Genomic DNA, 27,956 nt, shown 5'->3' with positions numbered 1-27,956 from the left:
GGAAACTACCATTTTAAAAAGTCAAATGCCCTGAGACTGAATAAGATAGCTGAGATAACTGGGGAAGAACCAGAGATTTCCATTTGTGCCTCTAGGTTGGTCTCTGAACAGGCATTCATGAATTAACATATATTTGTTAGTCATTATGTAAGTTACATTTCTCTGGTTATAGCTGAAAACCCACTCAGGTTAACTTGAGTAAAAGGGCGTATATTGAAAGGAAACTGCAGAGCTTTGCAGAATCAAAGGAGCCTCTGGAAAGAAGTACCCAGGAAAGTTCTGGAGATTCTGGGGACAGGCTCTTTTGGGTGTTGTCATTAGGAGAGCTCAGCTCCAGCAACTTCCCATCTTGTGTCCTTCTGCGCAAGATTCAGATTCTTGGGAGAGAGTGAGATTGGTCTATCTTGAGCCAGAGCACACCCCTCAACCAATCCTTCTGCTTGGCGAGCTATCATGGCTCCAAGTCCCACCTGAACTACACTGGGTGGGAGATGGACATTTACCCAAAAGAAAGGTGGGTTCTCATGCCTAGAAGAAGAGGGAATAAATTCTGAGCAGGCAAAAACCAGATCAGTCTAATAGTATGTCAATTATTGGAGCAGACAGCAGTATCCAAAGTATTGTGAACAGTAGAGACTGTGCATGTCTTCCACCTTGTTAAGGTGGCGAGTCCAGAGGTTGGTGGTCCCAGAAGATGCTCAACAAATACCCATGATGAGTAGACTAAGAAAATTGTGCAAAGATGAGAGGTGATCCACAAACGGGGCGAGTGAGAATGGCTAGAAAGAGCAGTGGGAAGAGGAATCGAGCAGAATCTATTCCTATAATAGGAGGAGATATTCACATTCCTTTTGTTTGTTTTGAGATAGAGTCTCACGTAGAGTGCCCGGGCCTTGTAGCTCCGAGTAACCTCAAACTCTTGGACACAGGTGATTCTCTTGCCTCAGCCTCCTGAGTAGCTGAGACTAGAGGCTCCTGCCACAATGCCCTGCTTGTGTTTCTAGTTTAGAAGAGACAGAGTCTCTTGCTCTTGCTCAGGCTGGTCTTGAACTCCTGAGCTTAAGTGATCCACCTGTCTCAGCCTTCCAGAGTGCTGGGATTACAGTGTGAGCCACAGCATCTGTCCATGTCATTCACGCTTTTAAAGCCAGAGAAGAGTTAAACCCTGATGCTCCCTGTGGGAGAGGAAGTGGTAAAAGTGAGATGCCTTGTTTGGGAGCAGGGAGTGGAGTCTAAGGCAGAGGTAGAGGGTTACCCACTTGCAGAACAATTTTATATTTGTGCTATCACATGTGGTGTGGGGTTGATAATGCCCATCTCAATTTTTTTATGAGTATGGTCATAATATGTGATTACCCCACCAACCCAACTCTAGTGACAAGACAAATGAAAGAGGAAAAAAGGTTGCTGATTTGTTTGTTTGTTTTGAAGTAAGGTCTTGTTCTGTTGCCTGGGGTAGAGTATAGTGATGTGATCATAGCTCACAGCAACCTCAAACTCCTGGGTTCAAGCAATCCTCCTGCCTCTGCCTCCAAGTAGCTGGGACTATAGGTGCACACCACCACATCTGGCTAATTTTTTATTTTTTAACTTCATAGTGACGGGGTCTCTCTGTGTTGCTCAGGTCAGTCTCGAAATAGTGGTCTCAACGGAACCTCCCTCTTTGGCCTCCCAAAGTGCCTGTGATTACAGGTGTGAGACATTACATCCGTTTGGTGATTTTAAGGGCTTATCAATTTAAAGTTAGACTGGAGAGGATGGGGAGGAGGAAGGATTAGGAACTATCCTATTGTTCCTAGTACAATGTACTTGCTAGGTCAATGTTGATGAGCTGTTGATTCCAAGGAGACCACATCCATATCATCTGGTGGGGGTGGGGGTGAGTGTGGTAGTTTCAGATGCATAGGCCCATATCAGACTTACTAAATGTGACTCTCTGGGGCTGAGGCTGCTTTTCATAAGAACCTCATCTAATTCTGATGCCTATTAAAAGCTGAGAACTATTGATAGAGGTCCACCAGACCAGTGTCAGTGTATTGCCCAACTCTAAGTGGTATCTTACCGTACCCCACATGCTCCAGGAGTGGCATGAGTATAAAAAACAACATGAACAGTGCCCCCCACTCCAGCCGTGTGATGTGGAGGCATTGCCTGGCCTTATTCTACTTTTGCTGCCATAGGCCTTCTGTTAGGTGTTGTCATTCCTGGTGACATCAAAGAAGAACTGGGGATCTGAGGGTCAGGTCTCCACTTCTAATAGCAGAGCCCAAGTTGATCTCATGTAAGTCCCTGGCAAGCTATGGAGGACACATTATATTCCATGCCAGTAAGTACAAATTACCGGGTCATGATCTATACCAGTCCATGAATGCCCACTGGATGGGTTAGGGTTAGGGTTCAAATACTGAACTGCGTGTTTCATCAGGATGCAGGACTCCAAAGAAGTAATTTGTTCCAGTGACTGTTTTCTGATTGGCCCTATATTTCATATCGTGTTATTTTATCTTTAGTAACTTTCCAAACTTTGTTTTGGAAAGTTTTTTTGCCGTATTTTTTTTTTTTTTTTTGGCTGGGGCCAGGTTTGAGCCCGCCACCTCTGGTATATGGGGCCAGCGCCCTACTCCTTTGAGCCACAGGTTCTGCCCTGGGCCCATATTTCAAAAGCAAGTGATTGGGAGACTCAGGAGAGAGGAAGTCGGAAAATGCTGCACAGTATTGGTTTGAACAATCTCTGATCTGGTTTATCAACTCCTTCCTCAGACCAGATCTATTCATACCAATGTCATGACTCAATGAACACTTGCTCAGTATCCACCAGAGAAATAACAGCTTGAGGTGATGAGAGCTTATAGTGCGTTTCCCTAAGCTCTAGGAATGCAAAGCCAAATGAAACCCTGATCTGATGGAGTTTGTATTTTAATTGATGGGGGGAGCTAAAGAAGGCATAATGATCCAATGTAGAAAGGACTGTGCCTAACGTATGGAGGGACGAGGAAATAATCCTTCCTGGGCAGATAGGAGAAGACTTGCCAAAAAGACAATCTTTGATGGCCCTTGAAGATGGAGTATGAAGGTGCTGGGTGGAGGAGGGGGAGGCGGGCACGCCTGGCAGGAGCAGCTGTGTGGGCGAAGGTATGGTGGTCGTACCCATTAGGTGGCACACTGTGGGTAGGATCAGACTGGGACAAGGCTCTGAATGGCAGCCAGCAAGGTTAACCTTTATCTTCTCGGCAGTGGGGAGCCAAAAACAGAAGGAAAGTAGAGTGATAGGATCAGGCATGTTAGGACAGAAAGAGTACTTGGTGGCAGCCTGGGGTGTGGCTACCCCCTCTCCTGAGATGCCCCCCTTGTCTTCTCCATCTGACCAGCACCATCTATATTTAAAGAGTCAGTTCAAGTTTCACTTTGTTTAGGGAGCCTGTCCTGATCTCCTGAGCGGCGGTGCCTCTGCAGAATCCTACTTAAATGTCTATCAAGGACCCAGAGCACTTTTCTGCACCTCTGTCTCCCTGCAGGCCTTGTTGAGAGTTGGCCCCTGGTCTGCATGGCTTTGTCATCAGCACCTAGCGCAGCATCCAGCATTTTGTGAGTCACTGAAAATATTTACTGTGAAAAGTGTTAACTAAAATAGAATCTGAAGCCCCACCAACTGACTCAATGGATCCCCCTCCTGACTCAAGGGGACCCCAGAAATATTCTAAAGCTGAGTTGTTGGATGTGAGATCCTTCTTGTAGAAATCCTTTATAATTCATTAACCGGCTTAAGGCTATGCAAGACAAAACTTAAGCCACACCTGCAGGTCCTCGATTTACATAAAATATCATCAAGGTGTGGGTGTGCGCCCAATCTATGTCCAGTGGCTTGCCTCTCATTAACTGACTTCCTTATCTGAAAACGTTCCAAGCCTTGGGTGGTGCCTGTGGCTCAAAGGTGTAGGGTGATGGCCCTATGTGCCGGAGGTGGTGGGTTCAAACCCAGCCCTGGCCAAAAACTGGGGGGAAAAAAACACAAAAAAAATTCCAAGCCTTTAGACCAGTGGTTCCCAACCTTTTGGCATGAGGATCTGGTTTTATGGAAGACAATTTTTCTACCAACTGGGGGTGAGGGGGTGTTTTTGATATGAGTTTTCAAGCAATTGATTTATTATGGCCTCTGTACGGTCACACCTCCTTGCTGAAGATAATATGTATTTGTGGCTGCTCCCTAGCTCTGGCATCACAGCCTCAGCTCCTCTGCAGATCACCAGGCATTCGATTCTTTTTTTTTCTGTTTTTGGCTGGGGCTGGGTTTGAACCCGCCACCTCTGGTATATGGGGCCAGTGCCCTACTCCTTTGAGCTACAGGCACCGCCCCATTTTTTTTTTTTTTTTTTTTGTGGTTTTTGGCCGGGGCTAGGTTTGAACCCGCCACCTCCGGCATATGGGACTGGCGCCCTACTCCTTGAGCCACAGGTGCCGCCCGGCATTCGATTCTTAAAAGGAGCACACAGCCGAGATCCCTCCCATGTACAGTTTACGGTAGGGGTAATGCCGCTGCTGATGTGATAGGAGGCAGAGCTCGGGTGTTGCCAGTGATGGGGAGCGCTATATATACAGATGAAACTGTACTCGCTAGTCTGGTGCTCACCTCCTATTGTGAGAACCAGTTCCTAACAGACCACAGACTGGTACTGGTTCTGGACCAGTTCCTACCAGTTCCTAACAGACTGGTACTGGTCCTTGGCCCGGGTATTGAGGATGGCACCTTTAGACAAAGCTTCATTTCTTTAACCAATTACAAATCAAAGAATCTTTAAGCCCACCAGAAACTGTAGTGCCCCACTTGGAGATGTCTGCCTTTTCCAGCCAAACCAAACCACACCCTCAAAGTATTGACTTACAACTTTAAGTGTCTCCTTGAAAAATATAAAACTGAACTATAACCCAATCACATTGAGTCTATTTGCTCAAGGTTTCACAGGTGTGGCTCTAGGCCATGGTCCTCAAACTTGGCTCAGAATAAACCTCGTTAAATTATTTTACAGAGTTTGGGTTCCTTTCCATTAAACAAAAGAATGAGAATAAGCATCTTCTGCCTTTATATTTTCTCCGGGTGTACAAATACATAGAACACTACCATTGATTGAATACTTACTGTTTGGATGGTGCTTTATGATCTCATTTAATTCCCATATGAATCTATTAGATAAATATAATAGTAAACTACTATTACTACTAACATCAAGCTCCGATATGGTGCTTACCTTATGCTAGATGGTGAAGTGATTTGCGTATATTAATCCCTCAATTCTTACATCAACCTTATGTAAGCGTAACAGAAATTCTGAAAAGGGGCAACTAAATGCTTTACAAGTCATCTCTTAAACCCCCCACCTGACCCTTTCTGAGAATTAAAACTTGCATTCCTGCCTGAGGCCAGAAATCAAAGGGGCAGAAAAATGTGCTTTGTTGTTTATTTTCTAGTATCTTTTTTTTTTTTGGTCCCTCTGGCTCAGGCTGGTCTTGAACCTGTGAGCTCAGGCAATCCACCCACCTCGGCCTTCCAAGTGCTGGGATTACAGGCATGGCCCTATTTTTTAGTATCTTAAACCAACAGTCCCCAAGCTTTTTGGCACCAGGGAGCAGTTTGATTTCATGGAAGACAATCTTTCCATGGACTGGTAGGGTGGGGGGTGGGGAGATCTTGGGATTCAAGCACATTGCAGTTTTGTGTCAAATCATCAGGCATTAGATTCTTATAAGGAGCCCACAACTAGATCCCTCCCACACACGGTGTCCAGTGGGGTTGGCTACTATGAGAATCTAAGGCGGCTGCTCATCTGATGGGAGGCGGAGTTCAGGCAGTGATGCCAGCAATAGGGAAGGGCTGTAAATACTGGTGAAGTTTGCTCATTATCCCACGGCTCACTTCCTGCTGTGCAGCCTGGTTCCTAACAAACCATAGGTTGGCACTGGTCTGTGGCCCAGGGGTTGGGCACTGTAGCCTTGAACCACAGGAGATGGCTCAATAAAATTGTCTGGGCAAGGGCCACCAAATTATCCCCACCAGACATAAGGTCAACTGAAACCACCAGTATAGTTAAACACAATAGGTCAAAGCTATGACATGTGACCCGGGTCATGTAGACCCAACCCAATCCCTGAAAACTCCTGTAAAAAGCTGTTTTTCTGCTTAAAGACAGGATGGCCGCCCTCCTCATTTGTTGGCAAATTAATAAACTTTTCTTTCCTTTTCCTCAAACCCGTTGTCCTCATTCTTTGTTCTCACGGATTCAGCCTTGGGGATACTTACTGAACTTTAGGTAACGTCAGAACAGTCAGCCTTGGAACAACATGTGCGTGAACTTCATGAGTCCAGTTATATACAGATTTTGTTCAACTAAATGCAAATAGAAAATACAGTATTTGTGGGATGGAAAGCCCTGATGGAGGGCAAACGTAATATAGGTGGATTCTGCAGGGGACTTGCGTATGCACAGGTTTGGGTATGCTCACGGCACCCTGGAAGCAATCTTGAGGGATGACTATATTGTTGTTACTGAACCAACCTGGGGTCCACTCTCCCTGTTATTAAAACCTCAAGGAGTTTTCAGCCTAGGTCCAGTTTCTTCTCACACAAATATCTGATTATTAAGACAATGATGACTGGCTCGGAGCTTGTAGCTCAGTGCTTACGGTGCCAGCCATACAGGGGGGCTGGCGGTTCGAACCCGGCCCAGGCCTGCTAAACAACAATGACAACTACAACAACAACAACAACAAAAAACAGCCAGGGTTTGTGGCAGGCACCTGTAATCCTAGCTACTTGGGAGGCTGAGGCAAGAGAATCCCTTAAGCCCAAGAGTTGGAGGTTGCTATGAGCTGTGATGCCATAGCACTCTACTGAGGGTGACATAGTGAGACTCTGTCTCAATAAAAAAAAAAAAGATCATATGTTAAGATGCCATATTTTAGTCTGGATGCAGTGGCTCATACCTATAATTCTACACTCTGGGAGGCTGAGGCAGGTGGATTGCTTGAACTCTGGAGTTCCAGACCAGCCTGAGCCAGAGTGAGACCCCGTCTCTAAAAACGTAGCTGGGCATTGAGGTGGGAGCCTGTAGTCCCAGCTACTTGGGAGGCTGAGGCAAGAGGTTCTCTTGAGCCCAAGAGTTTAAGGTTGCTCTGAGCTATGATACCACAGCACTCTACTGAGGGCCAACAATGTGAGTGTCTATCTGCGGGGGGCCGGGGGAAGCCATCTTTTGGTTTCCATGGGGAGCAAAAATACCTTCTGACTCTGGCTTTGCGGGAGGGCCATTGTTATTCCCATTCACTTTTCAAGGCTAATTAGTTGTCTGGAACTGTCCCTGAAGGGACTCAAGATGTTTCTTTGTTTCCAGGCCCCTCCCCCTAACCTTACTGTATCTCATTATTATTTTCCCCCTTTTATTTGCAACTAAGGAAAATGAGGCACAGAGTGATTAAGTAACTGGCTGGTAAATGGTGCAATGAGGATTGGATCCAGCTTTTCTGGGTCTAGAGCCTGTTTTCTATAGATTCCATGCCCCATGTCCCCCCACACCCAATGGACTTAAAGCCGGAGCTTCAGATTATTCTACTGTAAACACCAGGGCAGGAGTTGACTCCCTGTCTGTCTGCCTCCAAAGTCCTCAGCCTTCAATTTCCTGCCTTGTTCTATCTTAAACATAGTGTGAGTGTTTAAGACCTTTAGAAAATGAAATTTCTACTGAATTAAAATAAATAGAGCATCACCGGGAGAAATCTGATTCCTGGGGGACAGGGTTACAGCAGCTTGTTGGGGGTGAAGCCGGAGAAACTGAAGGTAGGTGGCTTGAGTCTCTTAGAAGTGGGGATTCAGGATTCAGCCTCACCCCAGGCTACTTCCAGCCTGAGCCACTATCTGAAGTCAGATTTTAAGATCTTCAAGTCAAGAAATGCAGTAGTTTAATACATCTCCCCCCACCCCATCTATCATAGCATTTAAAATCAGAAAATGACATCTTCATTATCTCTGTGAGTCCTGGCAGAGTTTTCTCTATCAAACAGGCCTAGAGTTGAAAATTGCTTCCTTTAGAAATCCATACAAATCCAAGTTCCAGGTTCAGGAGTCCAAATTCCTTTTGCTTTAGCTAATGATTAAACGTTTCCTGTTACCTTCCACCTCCCTCCCTCTTTTCCAAGCACTTTAATCGTAATCATTCACACAGATTGTTTAGTCATGGCAACAAGGCCTTTTGCTAGACCAATCAGCAACTAAATTTAGACATAATATTGACATTCTGGCGGTGTCAGCCAAATTTTTGAGACTCTAGTATAAAGGTTTGACTGATACCCACGAATTGCCAAATCTCATAGACAATGAGGGTGTGGAGCACAAAACGGTAAGGAAGCCAAAGAGAAGGCAAAGGGAACAGCACTGCAGGCGACGGAGAAGGCGGAGGACCTAGCCAAAGAGGCAGCCACCAAGGAGCAACAGCAGCAACAAGAATTCGTGTGGCCGGCCTACAACCACCACAGCACACAACCGCCACAGCACTCGGCTCCACTGGCTCTGAAACTTCCATCATATTCTATCATTAAAAATCAGCTTCCAGCCCTGTTCTCTATCTGGGCAGTGGGTGTCCAATTTGGCATCTATAATGCACCAGGCATATTATTCATGTCTTGATCCAGGCCTGCTATGCCCCGTTGGGCAGCCGAGGACAGAGACATGGTGACTTACCCCCGGTCACAGACCATAGGCAGGTGAAGTAGCCATAAATGCTGGACTGTAAGCTCCAGGGGGGCTGGACTCTTTGTTTTGTTCACTTATGTGTCCCAAGTACCTGGAACAGTATCTAGCACCTTATAGGCACTCAATAAATATTTGTTGAATTAAAAAAAAGTAAAAATACTATGAACGATGCGAAATTTCAAATGTGAGAACATCTGCTCTTATATGAAGTATCCAGAATAGGTGAAACCATAGAGACAGAAAGTGGATTAGGGGTTGCTGGGTAGGAAATGGCGCATGGCTGCTTCATGGTGCAAGGTTTCCTTTCGGGCGATGAAAACTTTTTGGAACTAGATGGTGGTGACAGCTGCACACACTGTGGACTAAATGCCACTTACTTGTACACTTTAAAATGTTAGTTCATGTGATGTGGATTTTGCTTCCACTAAAAATATATATATATAAACTCAAATTGTCTGGAGAGGGAAAAGGATGTGTGACAAGGAGACTGAGCCTGTTTTTGGACTGTGCCTCCCTCCCTCTTAAAATGGTAAACTCCAGGGCGGCGCCTGTGCCTCCAGGAGTACGGTGCTGGCCCCATATACCACAGGTGGCGGGTTCAAACCTGGCCCCAGCCAAACACTGCGAAATAAAATAAAACAAAATAAAATGAAAATAAATAAACTCTAAAAAAAAAATGGTAAACTCTAGGTAAAAACTAGCGAGCCATCGTCCTAGAGAAGGTATAGGTGACACAGTGTGAGCTCTAAAATAGGGTCTTGCTGTACAGGTCCCTACTGTCCTGCTGGCAGGACACTGGTCCACATTTCTGGAGACCTCTTCGTGCTGTGAAATCCCAGGAAATTTTCTCAGCACACTTCTCCCCATTTCCCAAGCTCAGCCTGTGCATTGATTCTAAACCCTGACCCTGGGCACCCAGAGGTGATCCTATGTGATTGAGATGAAAAGCCAAGAAGCGTTGAGAACCACAGATCTACTCCTTCTCACCCTCAGGTCTCACTGTCAATGTGACACCATTTACTGGCTTTTCCACTTGTGTGTGTGTGTTTTTTAATTAAATCATAGCCGTGTACATTAATGCAATCATGGGGTACAATGTGCTGGTTTTATATACCATTTGAAATATTTTCATCAAACTGGTTAACAGAGCCTTCACCGCATTTTCTTAGTTATTGTGTTAAGACATTTATACTCTACACTTAGTAAGTTTCACATGTACCCTTGTAAGATGCACTGAAGGTGTATTCCCACCAAATACCCTCCCTCCACTCATCCTCCCTTCTCCCCTCCCTCTCCTCTTTCCCTTCTTGGGCTAAAGCCATAAATTAGTTTCATAGTAGGGCTGAGTACGTTGGATACTTTTTCTTCCATTCTTGGGATACTTTGCTAAGAAGAATATATTCCAGCTCCATCCATGTAAACACGAAAGAGGTTCAATCTTCATCTTTTTAAGGCTGCATAATATTCCATGGTGTACATATACCACAATTTGTCCACTTGTGTTTTTAATCTCAGTCCAAGGTGAGGCTGAATATCGTCCTTGTACTCGCCCCATTTGGTGACTTTTTTGGTGTCTGTATTCTTGCTCGTCTAGCTCCTTCTCTAGAAGGTAAGTACTGCGGTGGCATGGATGATACCTACAAGTATTCCTGATCCCCTGCTTGGGTCCAAACATTAAGCCAGGTGCTGAAATAACAACAGTGAAAACCAGGCCTGGTGAACTCTGCCCTGGTGAACAGATAGTCTAGCGGGAGAGAGGTGTTCATCAAGAATCACCTACAAACATAGAAGTGTGGCTGTGACATGTGCTTTGGGGACCAAAAGTTTCTAGATAGGGAAATTTAACTTCCTGGGGAGGTGAGATGAGGCTTCTGTGAAGAAGTAACAGTTGAGTAAAGCCAAGGGTAAGCAAGCATTAAGTAGGCAAAGAGGAGAGGGAAGGGCATTCCAGGTGCAGGGAACAGAACAACATGTGCAAAGGGCCAGTGGTAGGAAGAGCATGAAGAGTACGAGGGGCTGAAAGGGATGGAGGAAAGGATTGTAGAAGAAGGAGAGGAGGGTAGAGATCGGACCAAGCAGGGGCATGTAGGTCGGGTTAAAGACTTGTGTTTTTATGAGAAAAGCAAAGAAGCTACTGAAGATGCCAATGAAAATGGGAGGGCGTGTTGGTCAGATTTGCATTCTAAAAAACTACTCTTTAGAGCAAGGCATGGCAATGGGAGGGGATGCTGCCTGCATCCACTGGGGGGAGGGCTGGGGGAGCAAGCCTGGCACCTCCTCTGTCCTCAGTGATGGATTCAGGGAGGGGCACATAGGAGAGCAGGCTCATCAGAGGGACCATCGGGTGTCCAGCAGAAACTACCAGAAATGACACATGGTCTTTCCTGTTGGCCTTGAACTTGTGAGCACATGAGGAGCTATTGTGGCTGTCTTGCCACCGTGAGGTGGAGAGCCTCATGCTACCAAGAGTCTCCAAGGGGCTGAGAGTGAGCTGAAATGGAGTGAAACTGAGTACTGACACCTTTGAATGTCTTGCCCAAGCCCAACTGAAGTTGTCCTTGCTCATGGGCTTTTCAGAAACATGAGCCATTCATTCCTGTCTGAATCTGCCCATAGTCACCCAAAGAGTACGTGGGTCTGTGGGCAGGAGGGAGGCCTGGAGACAGTCTCCATTGGGGCCTGCCATCTGCTGGAGCAGGACTGCAGAAGGAGCTGGGATTCCCGAGAGGGGCCACCAGAGGAAGAGCAGCCTGGGACAATGGGCCCAGCCTGGGACAATCAGATCTTGGTGCCTGTAATCTTATCTGGGTAGCTAGTAGCTGCGGAAATTTTCCCTTCTCTCTGCTGAAGGCATACCAGTGTGGGTGCTGGTGTCTCATGCTTTCTTAGGACAGTTCCTTTCTGAAACTCTAGTTCACTCTTGACTGACCTGAGGGAGAAAAAGAGGGAACCAGAGAGGCCGGAATACTCTGGAAGCCAGCGGATAATGTAGAGCCAAATGGGGAATGTGGCGGGATTGAACCTGGCCTGGGCCAGCTAAACAACATCTGCACAACTGCAACATAAAATGGCCAGGCACTGTGGTGGGCGCCTGTAGTCCCAGCTCCTTAGGAGGCTGGGGCAAGAGAATTCCTTAAGCCCAAGAGTTTGAGGTTGCTGTGAGCTATGATGTCACAGTACTCTACTGAGGGTGACATAGTGAGACTCTGTCTCAAAAAAAAAAAAAAAAGAAAGGGGAATGTGGCAGACTCAGAGGCCAAGCTCAGTGTCAGACTTGCCTGTGGCCAGGAGCCCGGCGAGGTGGGGAGTGGGATGGGATTGTCCTTCTCTTGGACCCATGGTGGATGCTTCTGCCGAGTATTAGTACCTTTCCACTCTGCCTCCCCAGCCAGCTCCTCTGGACCCCTCGGCCAGCTCTGGAGGTTTTCAGGGCCCAGGGTACTTCCTAAGTCTGACGGTTATCTGAGACCCAAAGAGGCATAAACCTCAGCATCTCCTTTTTCCAAAAGACGAACACAGACTGTAAGGAAGGATAGGCAGGGAGACGACATTGCTTCCAACTCTCTTTCAGGTGAAAGAGGCAGAAAAATCATCTCGCAAGCTGGACAAGGAATGAGAAGGCTTGGGCTTCACTTCCTGCTCTGCTAAACTGCAGAAGCCACAGTAAGCAAGACCTCTTCAGGTTTTTTAGAATGAAAATGAAAGCATGGGACTCAGGTTCTTAAATCAAATGTTTTACAATTCAGAGTGGACAACTGCCTCTTAAAACGGGGGGAGGGCAAAAATAATAAAACTACACAGAAAATGAGCTTTCATTCAAATTCTGGAAAAATTAGCAGTTGTTTAAATCATGATGCGAGGCAGAGCTTCTCAACCCTTCTCTCAACCAAAAGGAGAACACAGCTTTGTCTCTGACCCCACATAGCATGGACCTTCCCTTCTGGGACTTTGAACATTGAGAGGGTGGCAGGTGGTTAAGGCAAGGCAAGGGTGGGTTTGTGACAGTGCTGGTGGAGGGTAGAGGCAGTGGCAGCAGAGCGGCCTGGGGACACCAGTGGCCTTATTCCCATTGTCCAGCCCAGCCTCCCCTGCTTCTTGCCTGCTTCCCAGATCTGCTTCTCCAACCTTCTTGCCATGTCTATGAACCACCCGACAGTGTTACAATTAATCCCTTTTTTGGTTACATCAGTCAGAGTCAGTTTCTATTGTTTGCATTCAAATGTCCTGACCGATACTTAATGGAGGACACATATGTTATTAAAATCCAAATCTAGCTAGAGTCATTTTTGCCATTTAAGAAAGGGTGGCATCATTTACGTGAGTGGAAAAATCAATGTTTATCCTCTTTCTTTCTCCTAATAAAAGCCCTGGAAGAGGGTCAGGAGGGTGGGGGTGTGGGCTGCCTGCAGGGTGCGCGTGCGTGGGTATAGAAAGAAGGTCTCTGTCAGCAGACTGAGTTTCCTTCTCATCTCTCCTTCGGCAGGATCAGAAAACTTTCTGAAGAGGGCCAGATAGTGAATATTTTTGGCTACTTTGTGAATGAGAAGACATGGCTGTTTTCCAATAAAACTTTATTCCCAAAAACAGACAGTGGGCTGAACTTGGCCCATGCACCATAATTTGCCAACCTTTGTCCTACAGCATTTTTGTTTTATCCCTCTGTGATAATTTGAATTATGGTGCAATAAATATTTGCTCCTTCTGGGCGGCGCCTGTGGCTCAGTGAGTAGGGCACCGGCCCCATATGCCGAGTTTGGCGGGTTCAAACCCAGTCCCGGCCAAACTGCAACAAAAAAATAGCCGGGCGTTGTGGCGGGCGCCTGTAGTCCCAGCTACTAGGGAGGCTGAGGCAAGAGAATCACGTAAGCCCAAGAGCTGGAGGTTGCTGTGAGCTGTGTGATGCCACGGCACTCTACTGAGGGCAGTAAAGTGAGACTCTGTCTCTACAAAAAAAAAAAATTTGCTCCTTCCTCTCTACCACTGTGGACAAAGTCGATTTTCCCACCCCAGTGATATTAGGCTTAGCTAAACTGACTTTCTTTGGTCAATGAAATCAGGACAGATATGCAATAAGATCCTTAAATATGTTGTTAAAATTTTGTATGGATCTTGCATTCTGGGGATCCACCATGAGTAGAACACACCCTGTGTAGCCACCGCCTCTTTAGCCAGGGCCCCATGGCTAGGATCCAAGCTTAGCCAACCTCAGCCTGAAGCAGAGCTGCCTAGCTGAGCCTAGCCCAGATGAACTGAGCCATGGTTGACCTCCAGATCTGTAAGCATGAGAATGCTTGTTATTATAGTATCTGGGATGACAGAATACTGGGATGGTTTGATAGCAATGTTATAGTATTTGCTATTGTACCATCTTAATGCATTCAACACAGACTGACTGTTTTATAGTTATTTGTGTTATACACATCATTTTCTTTACCAGCTTAGAAATTCTTTAAAGCCGGGGTGGCACCTGTGGCTCAGTGGGTAGGGCGCCAGCCCCAAATACCAAGGGTGGCAGGTTAGAACCTGACCCTGGCCAGCTAAAACAGTAGTGACAACTGTAACAAAAAATAGCCGGGTGTTGTGGTGGGCGCCTATAGTCTCAGCTACTTGGGTGGCTGAGGCAAGAGAATCGCCTAAGCCTAAGACTTGGAGGTTGCTGTGATTTGTGATGACACAGCGCTCTACTGTGGATGACAAAGTGAGACTCTGTCTCAAAGAAAAAAAAAAAGAAATTCTTTAAAGCCATTCATCATATCTAACTGTTCTTTGAACATTTTCTAGCACCCAACACACCGCCTCGCAGGTAGTGCTTAGTGTGTGTTAAGATGGTGTGCAAGGTACCATGGCCACAATGCAGCCCATTATCAACTGGGGAATGGAGCATGTTCATCATTCAGGCAAACGTGGAAGACTGCTCTGTCTATAGGTAAGAAGGATACCCTCTGCTCTCTTCAGAACTATCAGGAAAACGGGAAGATAAGGACAAATATTTAGGTCTTGGGAAGGCATAGAATCTCACCGGACCAGACAAAGTAGGAAAGGAAGCAGAATGAGGCCATACTTCTGTTTGTTTTTTTTTTTTTCTTTTTTTAAAGCGGAAGGGCTTTATTCTAACGGTTAGTTTCTTTAAAGTGTCAATCATGGCAGAACTTAAGTCTCTGGGTTTTCATGATAATGAAATGAGATAAATCATACAAAGTAGTTAGCATTGTGTCTGATCTATGGGAAGTACTCAAAAAAATTTTCACAGTCTGGGTGACATTGCAAGACCCCATTTCTACAAGAGACTTTAATAATTAAGACGGTATAGCAATGTACAACGGTAGTCCCAACTATTTGGGAGGCTGGAGTGGAAAGATCGCTTGAGCCCAGGAGTTCAAGGCTGTAGAGAACTATTCACTCCAATTATTCGAATAATTCACTACAAAATTATTCTAATTTTCAGAAAGGTTATGTACATTGTCTTGAAAATCCAGCCCTAGGATTAATAATGGCAGTTGGAATAAAAAATGGTTTTTACAATGATTTTTGTCTCTGTCTCTCTGCTCCCCTGTCTCCTGTCTGTCTTCTCTCCTGCATGAACACTCATACAAAGACCTTTATGTGTTATTTCTTTGCGTGGTAAGGAAAGAAAAGGGTAGGACACTCTCTTGATTATCAAGGAGCTAACCTTCTAATCAGAGAGAGATGCTCAATGTTGTCTGCTAAAAATATGATTTGTGGACTGAATAAGTAGCATGCGCAATAAGAAAATGTTTTGAAAAATGTTCAAGTATTAAACATCAGGAAAATGAAGAAAGGAGAACCTGATACATTTCAAAGAATCACTTTCCAAGTGATAATTTTCTCTAAGTAACTTAGAATTCAATAGTAAAACAATTCATACATTTGAAAAAGAAATTCACTTGGAAACAGAAACATTCTATATAATTCACACATTAACAGGCAAAAGAAACGACAAGATATTAAAACATGTAAATGTTAAAACAATAAATATCCAAATGTTTGGGATACCGTTTAAGCAGTATTTAGAAGACAGAGAGTTAAAGGCATTTGAGTCTTAACTCAAGAATTTATAAAAATAATATCAGAGTAAGCCCAAAGAAGTTAGGGAGAAAAAAATAATAAAGATAAGGGCTATAAATAAATGAAATGGAAAGCAAAACAAAAAAGAGAGATGATGAAAAAATAAAAATGGACTCTGAAAATGCCAATAAGATGGATAAATCTATAGCAAGACTAATCAAGAAAGAGAAAGTGCAAATAAACATTATGAGAAGCACAGCCACAGAGAAGAGATTAAATTTACCGTAAGGAGATGCTGCAATTGGTTGTATGGCAATACATTTGGAAATGTAATGTGGACTGTAGCAGACTCGGTTAGTTCTGCGTCCTGTTATGATGTGTCGTGTTCTTCTTTACTAAGATACGGCATGCTATGCTAACACAGCCCTAACAACTAGGTGGCTTACAAACTACAAATGTTTTTTCTTACTCATATTGCAGGTAACCAGTGTGGGGGTGGGTGGGGCCCTGTTTGGTGCAGGGACTTGGGATCCAAGCTGACGGTGGAGCCAGCATCTCCACATATGCTTTCAGGGTCGCTGCAGCTGGCAAATCTAGAATCTAGATTATTCTGATCCATCTAGATTACTCTTGTAATCAAGATCTTGCTCTTGTCCAGCAGCCCAGAAGTGTGCTGCTCAAGTCTCTCTCCAAGTCAGAACCTGCTGTAATTATGGACTGAAGTTGCTGTCAGCCTCCAGCTGTTGGCACCTGGAGGATAAGCTGTTGTGTTCAGGCTGACCCCTAGGTCCAGTCTCTGGGCAGCTCACAAGCTGATGGAATGACTAGAGCATGGCCATCTGTGCTCAACATGGAACTATCCTTCAGGCAGTGTGCATTTGAGATTCCCAGTGGTCTTGGCCAACAGTCTTTCTCAGAGCCGCACCAGTCTGGGGTGCTTCTGCCCCACTCCTTACTTACACTTACCTGCCTTCCTATTTCCCACTGATGGATGTCTCACCATCAGTGCAGTCTGAAGCCTTCCCTGCCTTCTCCTATCTCCACCCCGATGCTGCCCCACATCTTTCAGACATGGTCCACAATAAACCTCTGGCATTCCTATCTCCTCAGTCCCAGAAGTCCAGAACTGGTGACAGAATCTCTCTGTCATATTCCACCCTTACTCACCTTCCGCTGCCCAATCTAGTCATGCTTGTATGTCTGCCCAACTTTAAGGAGGGCTGGGCAGTCTGATCCAGGAGGGAGCTGGGTATTAGAGTACATTTCTAATTTCTATCCCAACTGTCAAAAACCCAAATAATAGAGAGAGAAGCTGTCAAAGAAAGTGACATTTATTTGGGATTAAGCATTGCAATGGGAATATGCTGGTTAGGTTCAGGGAGGGAAAGGCAGACAAAAGTTTGTAAAGAAAAAAATGAGGATTACATCATTGTTTTCAGATAATCAACCTTGACTACATGAATCAATAACAAGGTGGCCTCAGCAAGAGGTTGGATAGGCAGTGGCTGGGCTGATGTCCTTATAGAAGGTTTTATTTTTTGTTTTGTTTTCAAAAATAAGGTTGCAGTGGCCTTTGTGCAAGGTTGTGGTTGTTGCAGAGTCTGTTGTGATAGATTTTGGTATCAGGCACACATTCATAAGAACCTCTCTGAATGGCCTTCCCAGTTCTACTTCGGGGGGTTTAACACGAGCGTCTCCACTTGGATTCTGGCAACTTTCACACAACACATGTCTAAACGGCTGTTCATTACCCTGCTTTTTTTTTTTTTTTTTGCCAGCAGAGACCCAATTTTTTTTTCAGGTGCTTATCCTGGACCCCCCATCAAGACTCAGAGCTGTTTATAGCCATCCTATTTACCTTTCCATTGGTCGGATCAGCAAGAGGCCGTAAAATGGGAGAGGAAGTGTTTGGGTGCCTTCTGGCTTTAAAAGGCACACAAACCAGGAAAAGCTCCTTTTTGGTTGGCAGGTATGGTGTGTGGATGTGGTATTCAGAGCTGAGGCAGCTGTCCTGCAGCATGACAATGGGGGGGGAAGAGAAAAATAAAAATAAACTTTATTTTTGCCAAACTTTTTGTGGGGAGCTGTTTAAGGGAAAAATAAATTCATGAAAACTTAGACTCAGCTCCATATTATCCTGGCTCTTGCTTTTTTCCCCACTTGTCAGATCAATTTCAGTCACACAGCTCTTCTCCTGGTTTGAAGAATGGAAACAACAGCTAAGTGGTGTGATCTAACTGGCACAGAGAAAGATGCTAAAATTGACCAGTGAGAAAATGAGGCACGTATCAATGATTTTCTTTTGACTGACCGTTGTTAAGAACATCCAAATGCAATTCATCTTTGTCTGTAAAATAAAATAAAATCTCCTAAAAAGGAGAAAAGGGACACTAGACTTGTTTTTTTTACTCCACTTTAGGAGGGATACTTACTGGGTACTTATCATATGCCTGATAGACTGACATTTTAATTTTCGTACACTCGCTTATCAAATGACTTGATTGCCCTCTGAATAAAATTCTAACTCTTTCCCCGGGAGTGTGATGTGACCTCTGTCTCTGACCACTCCCCTCCATCTCTGCTCTAGCCTGGCCCTCCTGACTTCTGTATTTTTTTCCTGTTTATGAAACATACGTAGCATGTTTTTGCTTCAAGGTTCTTGCACCTGCTGTTCACTTTGCTGGGAACGTTCTTTCCTTGGATCTTCCCATGTCCGATTTCTTCTCACTGACCAGACCTCCGCTAAAATATCCTTTTCCCTGAGAGGCCTTTCACAACCATCCGACCTACAATAGCACCTCTCCCTTGACCCCTAGTTTCCTAGTCTGGTGTCCTACTTATTTTTTTCCCATTGCATTTATAGTATCTGAAATTACCTTATTTTATTTGCTTTTGATCTCTCTCCTTTTCGATTTTTCCTGTCTTGTTCACTGCTGTATTTTGAGTATTTGGAAGAGCGGCTGGCACTATTGAGGAATTGCTCAATCATGTTTCTTGAAATAACTGACCGATAATATACTCTACAGCCTTTTTTATTTATTTATTTTTTTGAGTTTTGTTCTGTAACCCTCGGCAGAGTGCTATGGCGTCATAGCTCACAGCAACCTCAAACTCTTGGGCTCAAATGATCCTCTTGCCTTAGTTTTTAATTTTTTTAGTAGCGACAGGGGTCTCACTCTTGCTCAGGCTGGTCTCGAACTTGTCAGCTCCAGTGATCCACCTGCCTTGGCCTCCCAGAGTGCTAGGATCACAAGCGTTAGCCACTGTGCCTGGCCTCATACTCCATAACTTTATAAGGTAGAATGACTAATACTTTGAAGGGTCAACGACCTCTAGCCAAGACCACCAGGAATGCCTGTGTACTTGAACACATTGGCTTTATCATTGTTCAGTGTGATTCAGAGAATGCACACCACGGGGAAACCAAGAGTTATCTCAGTAAGCAGGTGTTAAAAAAGAACTTAAAGGATTAAGTTCATATTAGGTGATTTTGATTGAGATTTAAGGAAGCAGTACTTTTTTCCTAGATTAGATATAGCAGGTAGCAGGAACAATTCTATGATCAGATTTTTTTTTTTTTTTTTTTATAGAGTCAGAGCCTCACTTTATCGCCTCAGGAGAGTGCCGTGGAGTCACACAGCTCACAGCAACCTCCAACTCTTGGGCTTAGGCGATTCTCTTGCCTCAGCCTCCCGAGTAGCTGGGACTACAGGCGCCCGCCACAACGCCTGGCTATTTTTTTGTTGTAGTTGTCATTGTTGTTTGGCAGGCCCAGGCTGTATTCGAACCCTCCAGCCCTGGTGTATGTGGCTGGCACCCTAACCGTTGAGCTACAGGCACGGAGCCTGTTGTTCCCTTTTTATAGCACAGAGTAGATTTAGCGTAAATCTTAGGGGCCCTCACATTTCGAGAGTGTTCAATGAGCATTGGCTTCAAGTTAAAGTCACTAGCTTCATTGATCCCTAACAAGAGAATCAGCCTGTGCTTTGAAGCTTTGAAGCTAGGCAAGGACTTCTCTCAAGCTCTGAAATTCCTAGATGGCATATTCTCCCAGTAGAAGGTTATTTCATCTGTATGGAAAATCTGTTGTTTAACAGATGCAGGTGGCTATGTTAAAGAACACAAAGGTCTTCTATATAACTTGCTATAGCTTCTACATCAGCACTTGCTATTTCACCTTGAATTTTTATTTTATTTATTATTATTATTTTTTGAGACAGAGTCTCACTTTGTCACCCTCAGTAGTGCCGTGGTGTCACAGCTCACAGCAACCTCCAACTTCTGGGCTTAGGTGATTCTCTTGCCTCAGCCTCCCAGTAGCTGGGACTACAGGCGCCCACCACAACACCTGGCCATTTTTTGTTGTTCTTGTTGCAATTTGGCCGTAGTCGGGTTTGAACTCGCCACCCTCGGTATATAGGGCTGGCGCCCTACTCACTGAGCCACAGGTGCCGCCCAGGATGTTTTTAATAAATCTCATCTCTAACTCAGGAAGACTAGAACAAAGGTAGCACCGTAACCAGCAAAGCAGCAGCAATCATTCATATTAGGCAGGATAGAGATATGCTTGGTGTTTTGGTGGTTTGCACAGTGACCTTGTTTTTATCAGTACTTAGACAACAGCACCCTTGTTTTTTGTCTCACATGCTCGGTTATAGAGTGACCCTGTGTGTTACTGGTGTTCTGTGTAACTGTGTTTAACAGGAGAACACAAAGGCCCAGTTGTGTCAGGCCATCTGGGTATCAGGGTCCATTTTTCTGTCTCTTATAAGTGTCCTAGGCTGAAGTCTAGTGTCAACATAGAAATAAGCAAGAATATTTCTTTTGACTGTTTAATATTCTCCTCTCCCCATTCTGAATTTGTATTGGAATGGCCCCTGAACCAAGATAATGCAGGCTAAGGTAGGAAGCAGTGTTTCTGAAAGTCAAAGATGCCCTTATTTTTCCAATAATGACCATCTCAGCAAATGGCTGGTATACCTAATTTTCAAACGGTGAATGGTGTATCTTTTGTATTTTGAATGACTGGACTCATCATTGCCTCAAAGGCCATATTCAAAACTCTTCCAGGAGCTGGGTGCTAGCTCAGTAGTTAGAGCATCTGCCCTGCACACCAGGAATGACAAGCTCAAAACTTGCCTGGGCCTGAGGAAGAAAAGAAAAAAAAAATAAAACCCAAAAAACACAAAAACACAGAAGTCTGCCAGGACCTTGATTCTGGTTCAAATTTTTCTCTAAAAACAACTGTATGGCTTTAGGAAAGTCTTTCTTTTTTTTTTTTTTTTTAGACAGAGTTTTACTCTGTACAGTGCTGTGGCATCATAGCTCACAACAATCTTAAATTCCTGGGTTTGAGCATCCTCCTGCGTCAGCCTCCCTAGTAGCTGGAACTATAGGCACCTGCCACAACGCCTGGCTAGTTGTTCTATTTTTCTTAGAGATGGGGGTCTGGCTCTTGCTCAGGCTGGTCTTGAAATCCTGACCTCAAGCAATCCGCCAGTCTCAGCTTCCAAGAGCGTAAGGATTACAGGTGTGAGCCACTGCTCCCGGCCTTAGGACAGTCTTTTAACCAGTATCCCAGCATCTTCTGGGCTCCTAGAGCACCTGTGTTCCTCTGTTCCCATCTCTGCTATATTGCAATTAATTTATTTATATTCTTCATGGTTAGACTGTCTCCCACTTGTCTGTATCTCCGGAACTTAACAAAGGACTTGGCACAGGCTATGCTTCCTATAAATATTAAGTGGATTTAAAATAGAGCTTTCATTCCTGGCTTGAATTCACCTCACTAAAACATTGATCAAGTCTGCATGATGAGCCAGGAAGACATTATGAAAATCAGATGGTCCTTTACCTTCAAGGAATTTGTATTCACTTGTGATAGAGTTAAGGATAATAATGATAATATTATTAGCTGCCACTAATTCAGAACCGGAAACACCGTTAGGTACTTTATATGTACCTGAGTTACTGCCATTTTACAGGTGAAGCAATGGATATGCTCCTGGGTTGAGTAACCCTGCGTGACTCCAATAACACTCAGCTATGGGTTTGAGAGGCACCTGCCATTATATCAGAGCGGAGGTCCCAAACCCAGGTTATAGAAATTGCAGCAGACATTTATTTTAAAGTGGAGTAGGTTAAAATGACCAACTTGGGGAAGAACTTATGTTTTTCAGCAGTGTGGGCAGGCCTCGTTAGCTTTCAGTTAAGGCGGGAGAGAATTTCGGTTTTGGCTGCAGACCTGAACATCATTCAGTCAATAACGTTTATTGGGCGTCCACTGTACGCAAAACAGGTACTTCCCGCCACTTCCTCTCCTGCCCACATCCTGGGGCAGTGAGGAGAAGGGAGGAAGGAGAAGAAAGAAGGCCAAGAGGATGGGCAGGGTGGGCAGGGACGTCTCGCCCTGCGCCCCGCCCCGCCGCCACGCCCCCCAGCCGCGCCCGCGCCCCCCAAACCCACCTTGGACTCCCGCCCCCTCTTGGCGACGGCCAATGCCCGGCCGAGGAGCGCGCCGGAGGCTGAGGATTGGTCGGCGCCGCGTTGCCGGGGTGACGGGTGGGTCCGGCGGGGTCCCCGAGTGGGGCGCGGGCGAGGGGCGCCGCCGGTTTCCGCCCCGCCGCTTGCAGCCCGCCGCGCCTTGGCCCCTGCGGCCCTCGCCGGCCTCCCGTCCGAGGCGCGCCGCCCTCAGCTCGGTCTCCGCCCCCTGGACCTGCCGCCGGAGCCCCGGAGCGCGGCTTCCCCGGCCGGCGGCGCGATGGGCTGCGGGAACTCCACCGCCGCGGGCGCGGGCGCGGGCCGAGGTGAGCGCGGCGGGCTGCCGGGGCCGGGGCGAGGGCGCCCTGCGGGAGGGGTCGGGGTGACGGGTGCGGCGCCGGGGCCCTCCACGTCCCCCTTTTCGGGACGGGAGCAGACAGTCCGTTTCTAGAAATACCGAGAGCGTGGTGAGTCCCCCGCGCGCGGGGACGGTCCCGCCCAGACCTCGGGAGCCTGCGGGGCGTCCCTTCGGAGGGAGAGGGTCCCCAGACGCGGCCCCCCTCGGCTGGTTCCCACACTGCTCCTCCAGGCCTGGCCCCCAGTTCCTCGACCCCAGACTCCTGGAAAAGTGCAGTGGAATAAGTCTGGACTCTTTGGAGGTGGTGGGGCGGGGAGGAGGAAGGGCTCGAGAACTGCAGACAGAGGCGCGCTGTGCTGCTGTTAGTGTTTCCCTGAGAAGCTGCAGTAATCAGGACGCTTTAGATGTGTGTGACAGAGCTTTACTAGTAGCATTACTGTTAAGGCATTTTTCCTTTTAAAAACATATCGAAACTTCTTTCTATACCGTTTCATTTTGTTGACTGTCAGGGCGGGCGTCTGGATTCCCCTGGCCGGCCAGACTTGGTGCCCAGTGACATTCTAAAACTCAGCCGCTCCATTTATTAAAACCCAGCCTACGTTTCCGGACTTAAGATAGTCTTGATCTGTTCTGAGTAATATCTGCTTGTCTATTTTGTTGTCCTTTTGGATAAAGAGCTCCTACCTACTGTAATTGAGATCAGTCAGATGTCACATCCTATCCCAACCGGCCAATGCAAAGAGCAGGCTGGTGCTGCAGCATTTCCGAGGCGGGCACAGATGCCCCATCAGTGACTTTGTAACCGTGGGCCTGTCACATCCCTGAACTCAGACCTGGATAGAAGATGTAATTTAAGACTCAAGACTTAGTTATTTATATTAATTTTGATGTTCACATAATGGAATCAAATGGCATCAAGTTTGATTTTCCTCCATGGCTGTCAATATTACTGCACATACGGGATATTCCATTTCAAGAGAAAGAGCTAAATTATGTGGAATTCTAGTACAGAAGATGTGCGTGAACCCAGGTCACTAGTGATTCACTGAAAAGTGTATTTCTTACAGGTAACCTTTACCATCTTGAATTAAATTCTGTCCTTGCGCTATGGAGAGCACCACTGGGGAACAAATCCTTTAGATTCTTGTAACGGTGAGGCAGGTTAGTTAGCTGAGTTAGTGCCTCATGCTAATGAGGGCAAAGATGGAATTCAGACTTGCTGGTGGTCAGAAAGCTCTGCGGAAACCTTACCAATGTCAAGGCCACACCCTGTGCCTGGAATTGTGTCTCTCAATTTGCCGGATGGCACTGTGGCCCTTCTAAGTAACCCATTACATATGCAGGCTACTTTTCAAAAGGTTGAGAAATTATCCACATGTAAAAAAATTGTGGGAAGCATGTCTAACATTTCCTTTCCAGAGGAGGTACATTTTTATTTATTAATGAGCAGCTGGCCAGGTTTGGGAATGGGAGGAATTCCACATAAAGCCTTTTCTCTTGAAAATCAGAATAATGATAAGGTAGCCCTGAAATGTTAGTGTATGAATCATATTTCTGGGGAAAATATGATTCTTTTTACAAATATTTGATTGACTTTATTTTTTCAGGAGCATGTTCCTTATCATGCAATGGGAGATGTAATTTTATTGGGAAAAAACCACTCTGTGTGCACGTCTTCTGGGGGAGCAGCCTCACTTCTGTTTACGAAGGACAGTGCACGTAGGAGCATGTTGTTCTTCTCTCCAGCTTGCTCGTTGCTAAATATTACTTTTTGTTCAGAGCAAAAGCCAGTGAGTGAGTGCATACTCAAAGCATGCAGGAGAAAAACATGAGTAAGGAGTTATTGCATCACCTCTTTGATGGATCTGCCCTCGTCTTTGAAAATTTTTTCCTAAATACTTCCCTGCTTGTGTGTCCAGCTGGCTGGATTTGGGATTTGATCATTGTTATTTTGAAATTTTCTGTCAGCTGGTGGCAGGAATTTAGTTTCAGAAAGGAGATGCATCAGGATGAGACATGTAAGGTTAAGAAAAATGAAGCGCAATGCAAAGGTACTTACATCTTTTTCAACCGTGAACTTTGCCATCAACATGAATATATCATGGCCAAGCTGCAGGCTTGGGGGACTGAATCCAAGCAATATGAAATTCATTAAATAGATACTATGTCTGTCCTCCAGCTACTCCAGTGTACAACTTCTGCAGTGTGCCCAGAGTCATACAATTCAGTAGCAATATCCCCCCACCCCCCCCAGAAAAAAAGGTGTACAAAGAGAGTTTGTGGAAAGAGTGCTGAACTTGGGAGTCCAGACCTTGAACTTGAGCTTGGCTTTGGCACTGCACTGATTGTGGTGCTACGGGTGTTCATGTTACTTTTTAAAGCTTTGTTTTCTTCATTCATATAATGGGGATGGTTGGTTGTACCCTACCTTATATGTGTAAGTCTTATATGGAACTCAAAATTAGGGAATGTATGAAAACCCTCTGTAAACTGTCATTATTATTAGATAATAGTAGAATATTATTACTGCATTGAAGGCAATGTGGTTTTCCCTGAATATAGAAAATTATAGCGCGGCACCTGTGGCTCAGTGGGTAGGGCCCCGTATACCGAGATTGGCGGGTTCGAACCCAGCCCTGGCCAAACTGCAACAACAACAAAAAAAGCCAGGTGTTGTGGTGGGCACCTGTAGTCCCAACTACTGGGGAGGTTGAGGCAAGAGAATCGCCTAAGCCCAGGAGTTGGAGGTGGCTGTGACACCACGGCACTCAACCGAGGGTGATAAAGTGAGACTTTGTCTCTAAAAAAACCCCAAAAAAATATAAGAACATGGCAGATCTATTTTCATGCATTAACACGTTCCCAAATTGGAAATCTCTATCTTAAGCCCTGTTTCATGTCTAAGTCATTCAGGTAAACCAGACAATTGTTTTCACTTTTCCCTGGGTTATCTGACAATCGCCTTCCTTGTCTTCTGTCTAGTGAACTTGATTAATATGACAGATTTTTTTATTTTTGAGACAGAGTCTCACTTTGTCACCCTTGGTAGAGTGCTGTGGTGTCATAGCTCACAGCAACCTCAAACTTGTGGGCTCAAGTGATCCTCTTGCCTCAACCTCTGGAGTAGCTGGGACTACAGGCACCTGCCATGAGGCCCGACTATTTCTTTTTAATTTTTTCTATATTTTTTTTTGAGATAGCGTCTCACTGTGTCACCCTCAGTAGAGTGCTGTGGCATCACAGGTCACAGCAACCTCCAACTCTTGGGCTTAAGCCATTCTCTTACCTTAGCCTCCCAAGTAGCTGGGACTTGGTGCCCGCCACAACGCCCGGCTATTTTTTGTTGTTGCCGTTGTTATTGTTGCTTAGCTGGTCAAGGGTGGGTTTGAACCTGCCAGCCTCAGTGTATGGCTGGTGCGGTAACCACTGTGCTACGGGCACTGAGCCACGCCTGGCTATTTTTAGAGACAGCGTCTTGCTCTGGTGCAGGATGGTCTCAGGCAATCCTGAGAGCTCAGGCAATCCACCTGCCTGGGCCTCCCAGAGTGCTAGGATCACAGGCGTGAGCCACTGCACCTGGCCAATATGACAGATTGATATGCAGCACGTACTCAAGTCTATTTGATTTCTATTCTCTGATATGTGGAGAAACTGACATTCAGTAACATAGTCAAGTGCCCATAAGGATTGAGATGGGTCAGACCCTCATTAACTCGGGCTAGATTTGCTCCTGCAGTAGATTTGCAACCATAAGCTTCCATGTTGTCCATCCCTGAGTGCAGAGCACCCACCAGAGACATCAGGGGCAGGGCGAGGGGTTCCAGCCCTGGATGACTGCAGAATGAAGCCAAACTTTTTTGCTCTCCAGGAACTGATAGTCTAGGTGGGAAGATTTAGCATTTAAGAATGATTGCAAGGGAGTTTATTCTAGAATAACTTAAATATCCCAGCCCCCAGGAGATGTTGAATGATACTTTTTCAGCAAAGAATTGAGCTATCAGCCTCCGTGGGATCGCGAGAGCCATTTTGAGTACACAAGAGCTCTCTGTTTTAATATTTTGATATGATCATTCTCTCAAGGTAGGAATTTGATTTTTCCCAACCTGCAACGATAGTGAGGATTCAGCACATTTTTTTCCTGCCTCTACACTATAGAGAAACATCTGAACTAAATAGTCCATTCATTAGAAGGCAGGGAACTCTTACACTTTCGCTCACTCTCTCACTCTTTCTCTGCAATCACATTCTCTATTCCCTTGTTTTTCCTTGAACACATCCCCTCGCTAGACAAAATAAGCAATCCTGCATTTTGAGCTAATGATGTACAGTGGGTCAGTTATTCCTCTTTATACATTCACACACACGTAGATTGTTAGCGTGCCTTTGTAGTAATAAAGGAGACCAGAAATCCCTTTTTATGTAAGCCAGAAAATACCTTAAAAGTTTGGATGGTTCCAAATATCTACAATAACCTATTTTAGGATATCAATACCATGCACTAAAGAATTACGCCACAGGAGCACTGCAATAACCTATTTTAATGCAGGCTAAGGCTGTAGAAATTATTTGCAATGACAGAGTTATCTCAGAAGTATTTGGTTCATGATATTTGGTTAAATTGATTGGGTTGTGGTTTTTCTGCCAGAGAGATGCAGTTGACCATAACTGTGGGCACTGTTTGGTCAAAATGTCTCTACAGTGGTTCTTTTATTTATGTAACAATAGTCGGAGGAGGAGGATCTGAAAAATTATTTATTTTTCATCAGTGTGCCCAGGGAGTTAATACAATCCTTTCGGGTCCAATTATTTTGATTAGTTATTTCCTTATCCTCAATTAGCTAGATAATTGTATTCTCTGGAGGTAGTAGCCGTATTGGTGCAGCCTTGATTCACATCTGTAAATGGCTTAGTAGTATTGACTGTGCTTAACGTTAGCCAGGACTTGTGGGGGAAATAATATAAAAATAACATAAAATTTAACTGATAGCATCAAAGAAGCCATATCTATCTTATACTACTCTGCCACCCTCAACCAGTCCCAGCCCCAGCATCCTCCTTTTTGGTTTTCTCTCTGTTTGAAACACTTTTTGCTGGAGAGCTGCTACTTTATTTCTGGTCTCCTTTATTCCTCTCCCCCAAATGCAGGCCTCAGGAAAGGCCATTCGTTTGTTCACAGCTATATCCTTGGCCTCTAGACTTATCTCCACATTACAAAAAAATTTATTTTAAAAGTACTTACACAACAAAACAATGTATTAAAATGAGTGTGAACAGTATAGGCTAGGTGTGGTGTGGGCATTTTTCATTTTTAAATTTTTATTATTTTGTATTACACTAGGTTTAGGGATACAAGTG

The 27,956-nt window shown here is 45.2% G+C and overlaps 1 protein-coding gene across 1 annotated transcript in view; it reads left to right on the top strand.

Annotated features, from left to right (window-relative positions):
- Positions 1-21,908: 21,908 nt before the first annotated feature.
- Positions 21,909-27,956, top strand: part of C3H12orf75 (chromosome 3 C12orf75 homolog) — a 37,717-nt gene continuing 31,669 nt past the window's right edge. The window contains exons 1-2 of the mRNA XM_053583350.1: positions 21,909-22,061; positions 22,161-22,569. Of these exons, the coding sequence (XP_053439325.1) occupies positions 21,909-22,061; positions 22,161-22,569 (562 nt within the window). The remainder of the gene's footprint in view (positions 22,062-22,160; positions 22,570-27,956) is intronic.

This window comes from Nycticebus coucang, chromosome 3, assembly GCF_027406575.1.
Source record: "Nycticebus coucang isolate mNycCou1 chromosome 3, mNycCou1.pri, whole genome shotgun sequence".
Classification (NCBI taxonomy): Eukaryota; Metazoa; Chordata; class Mammalia; order Primates; family Lorisidae; genus Nycticebus; species Nycticebus coucang.
This window is presented reverse-complemented; position numbering and strand designations above follow the sequence as displayed.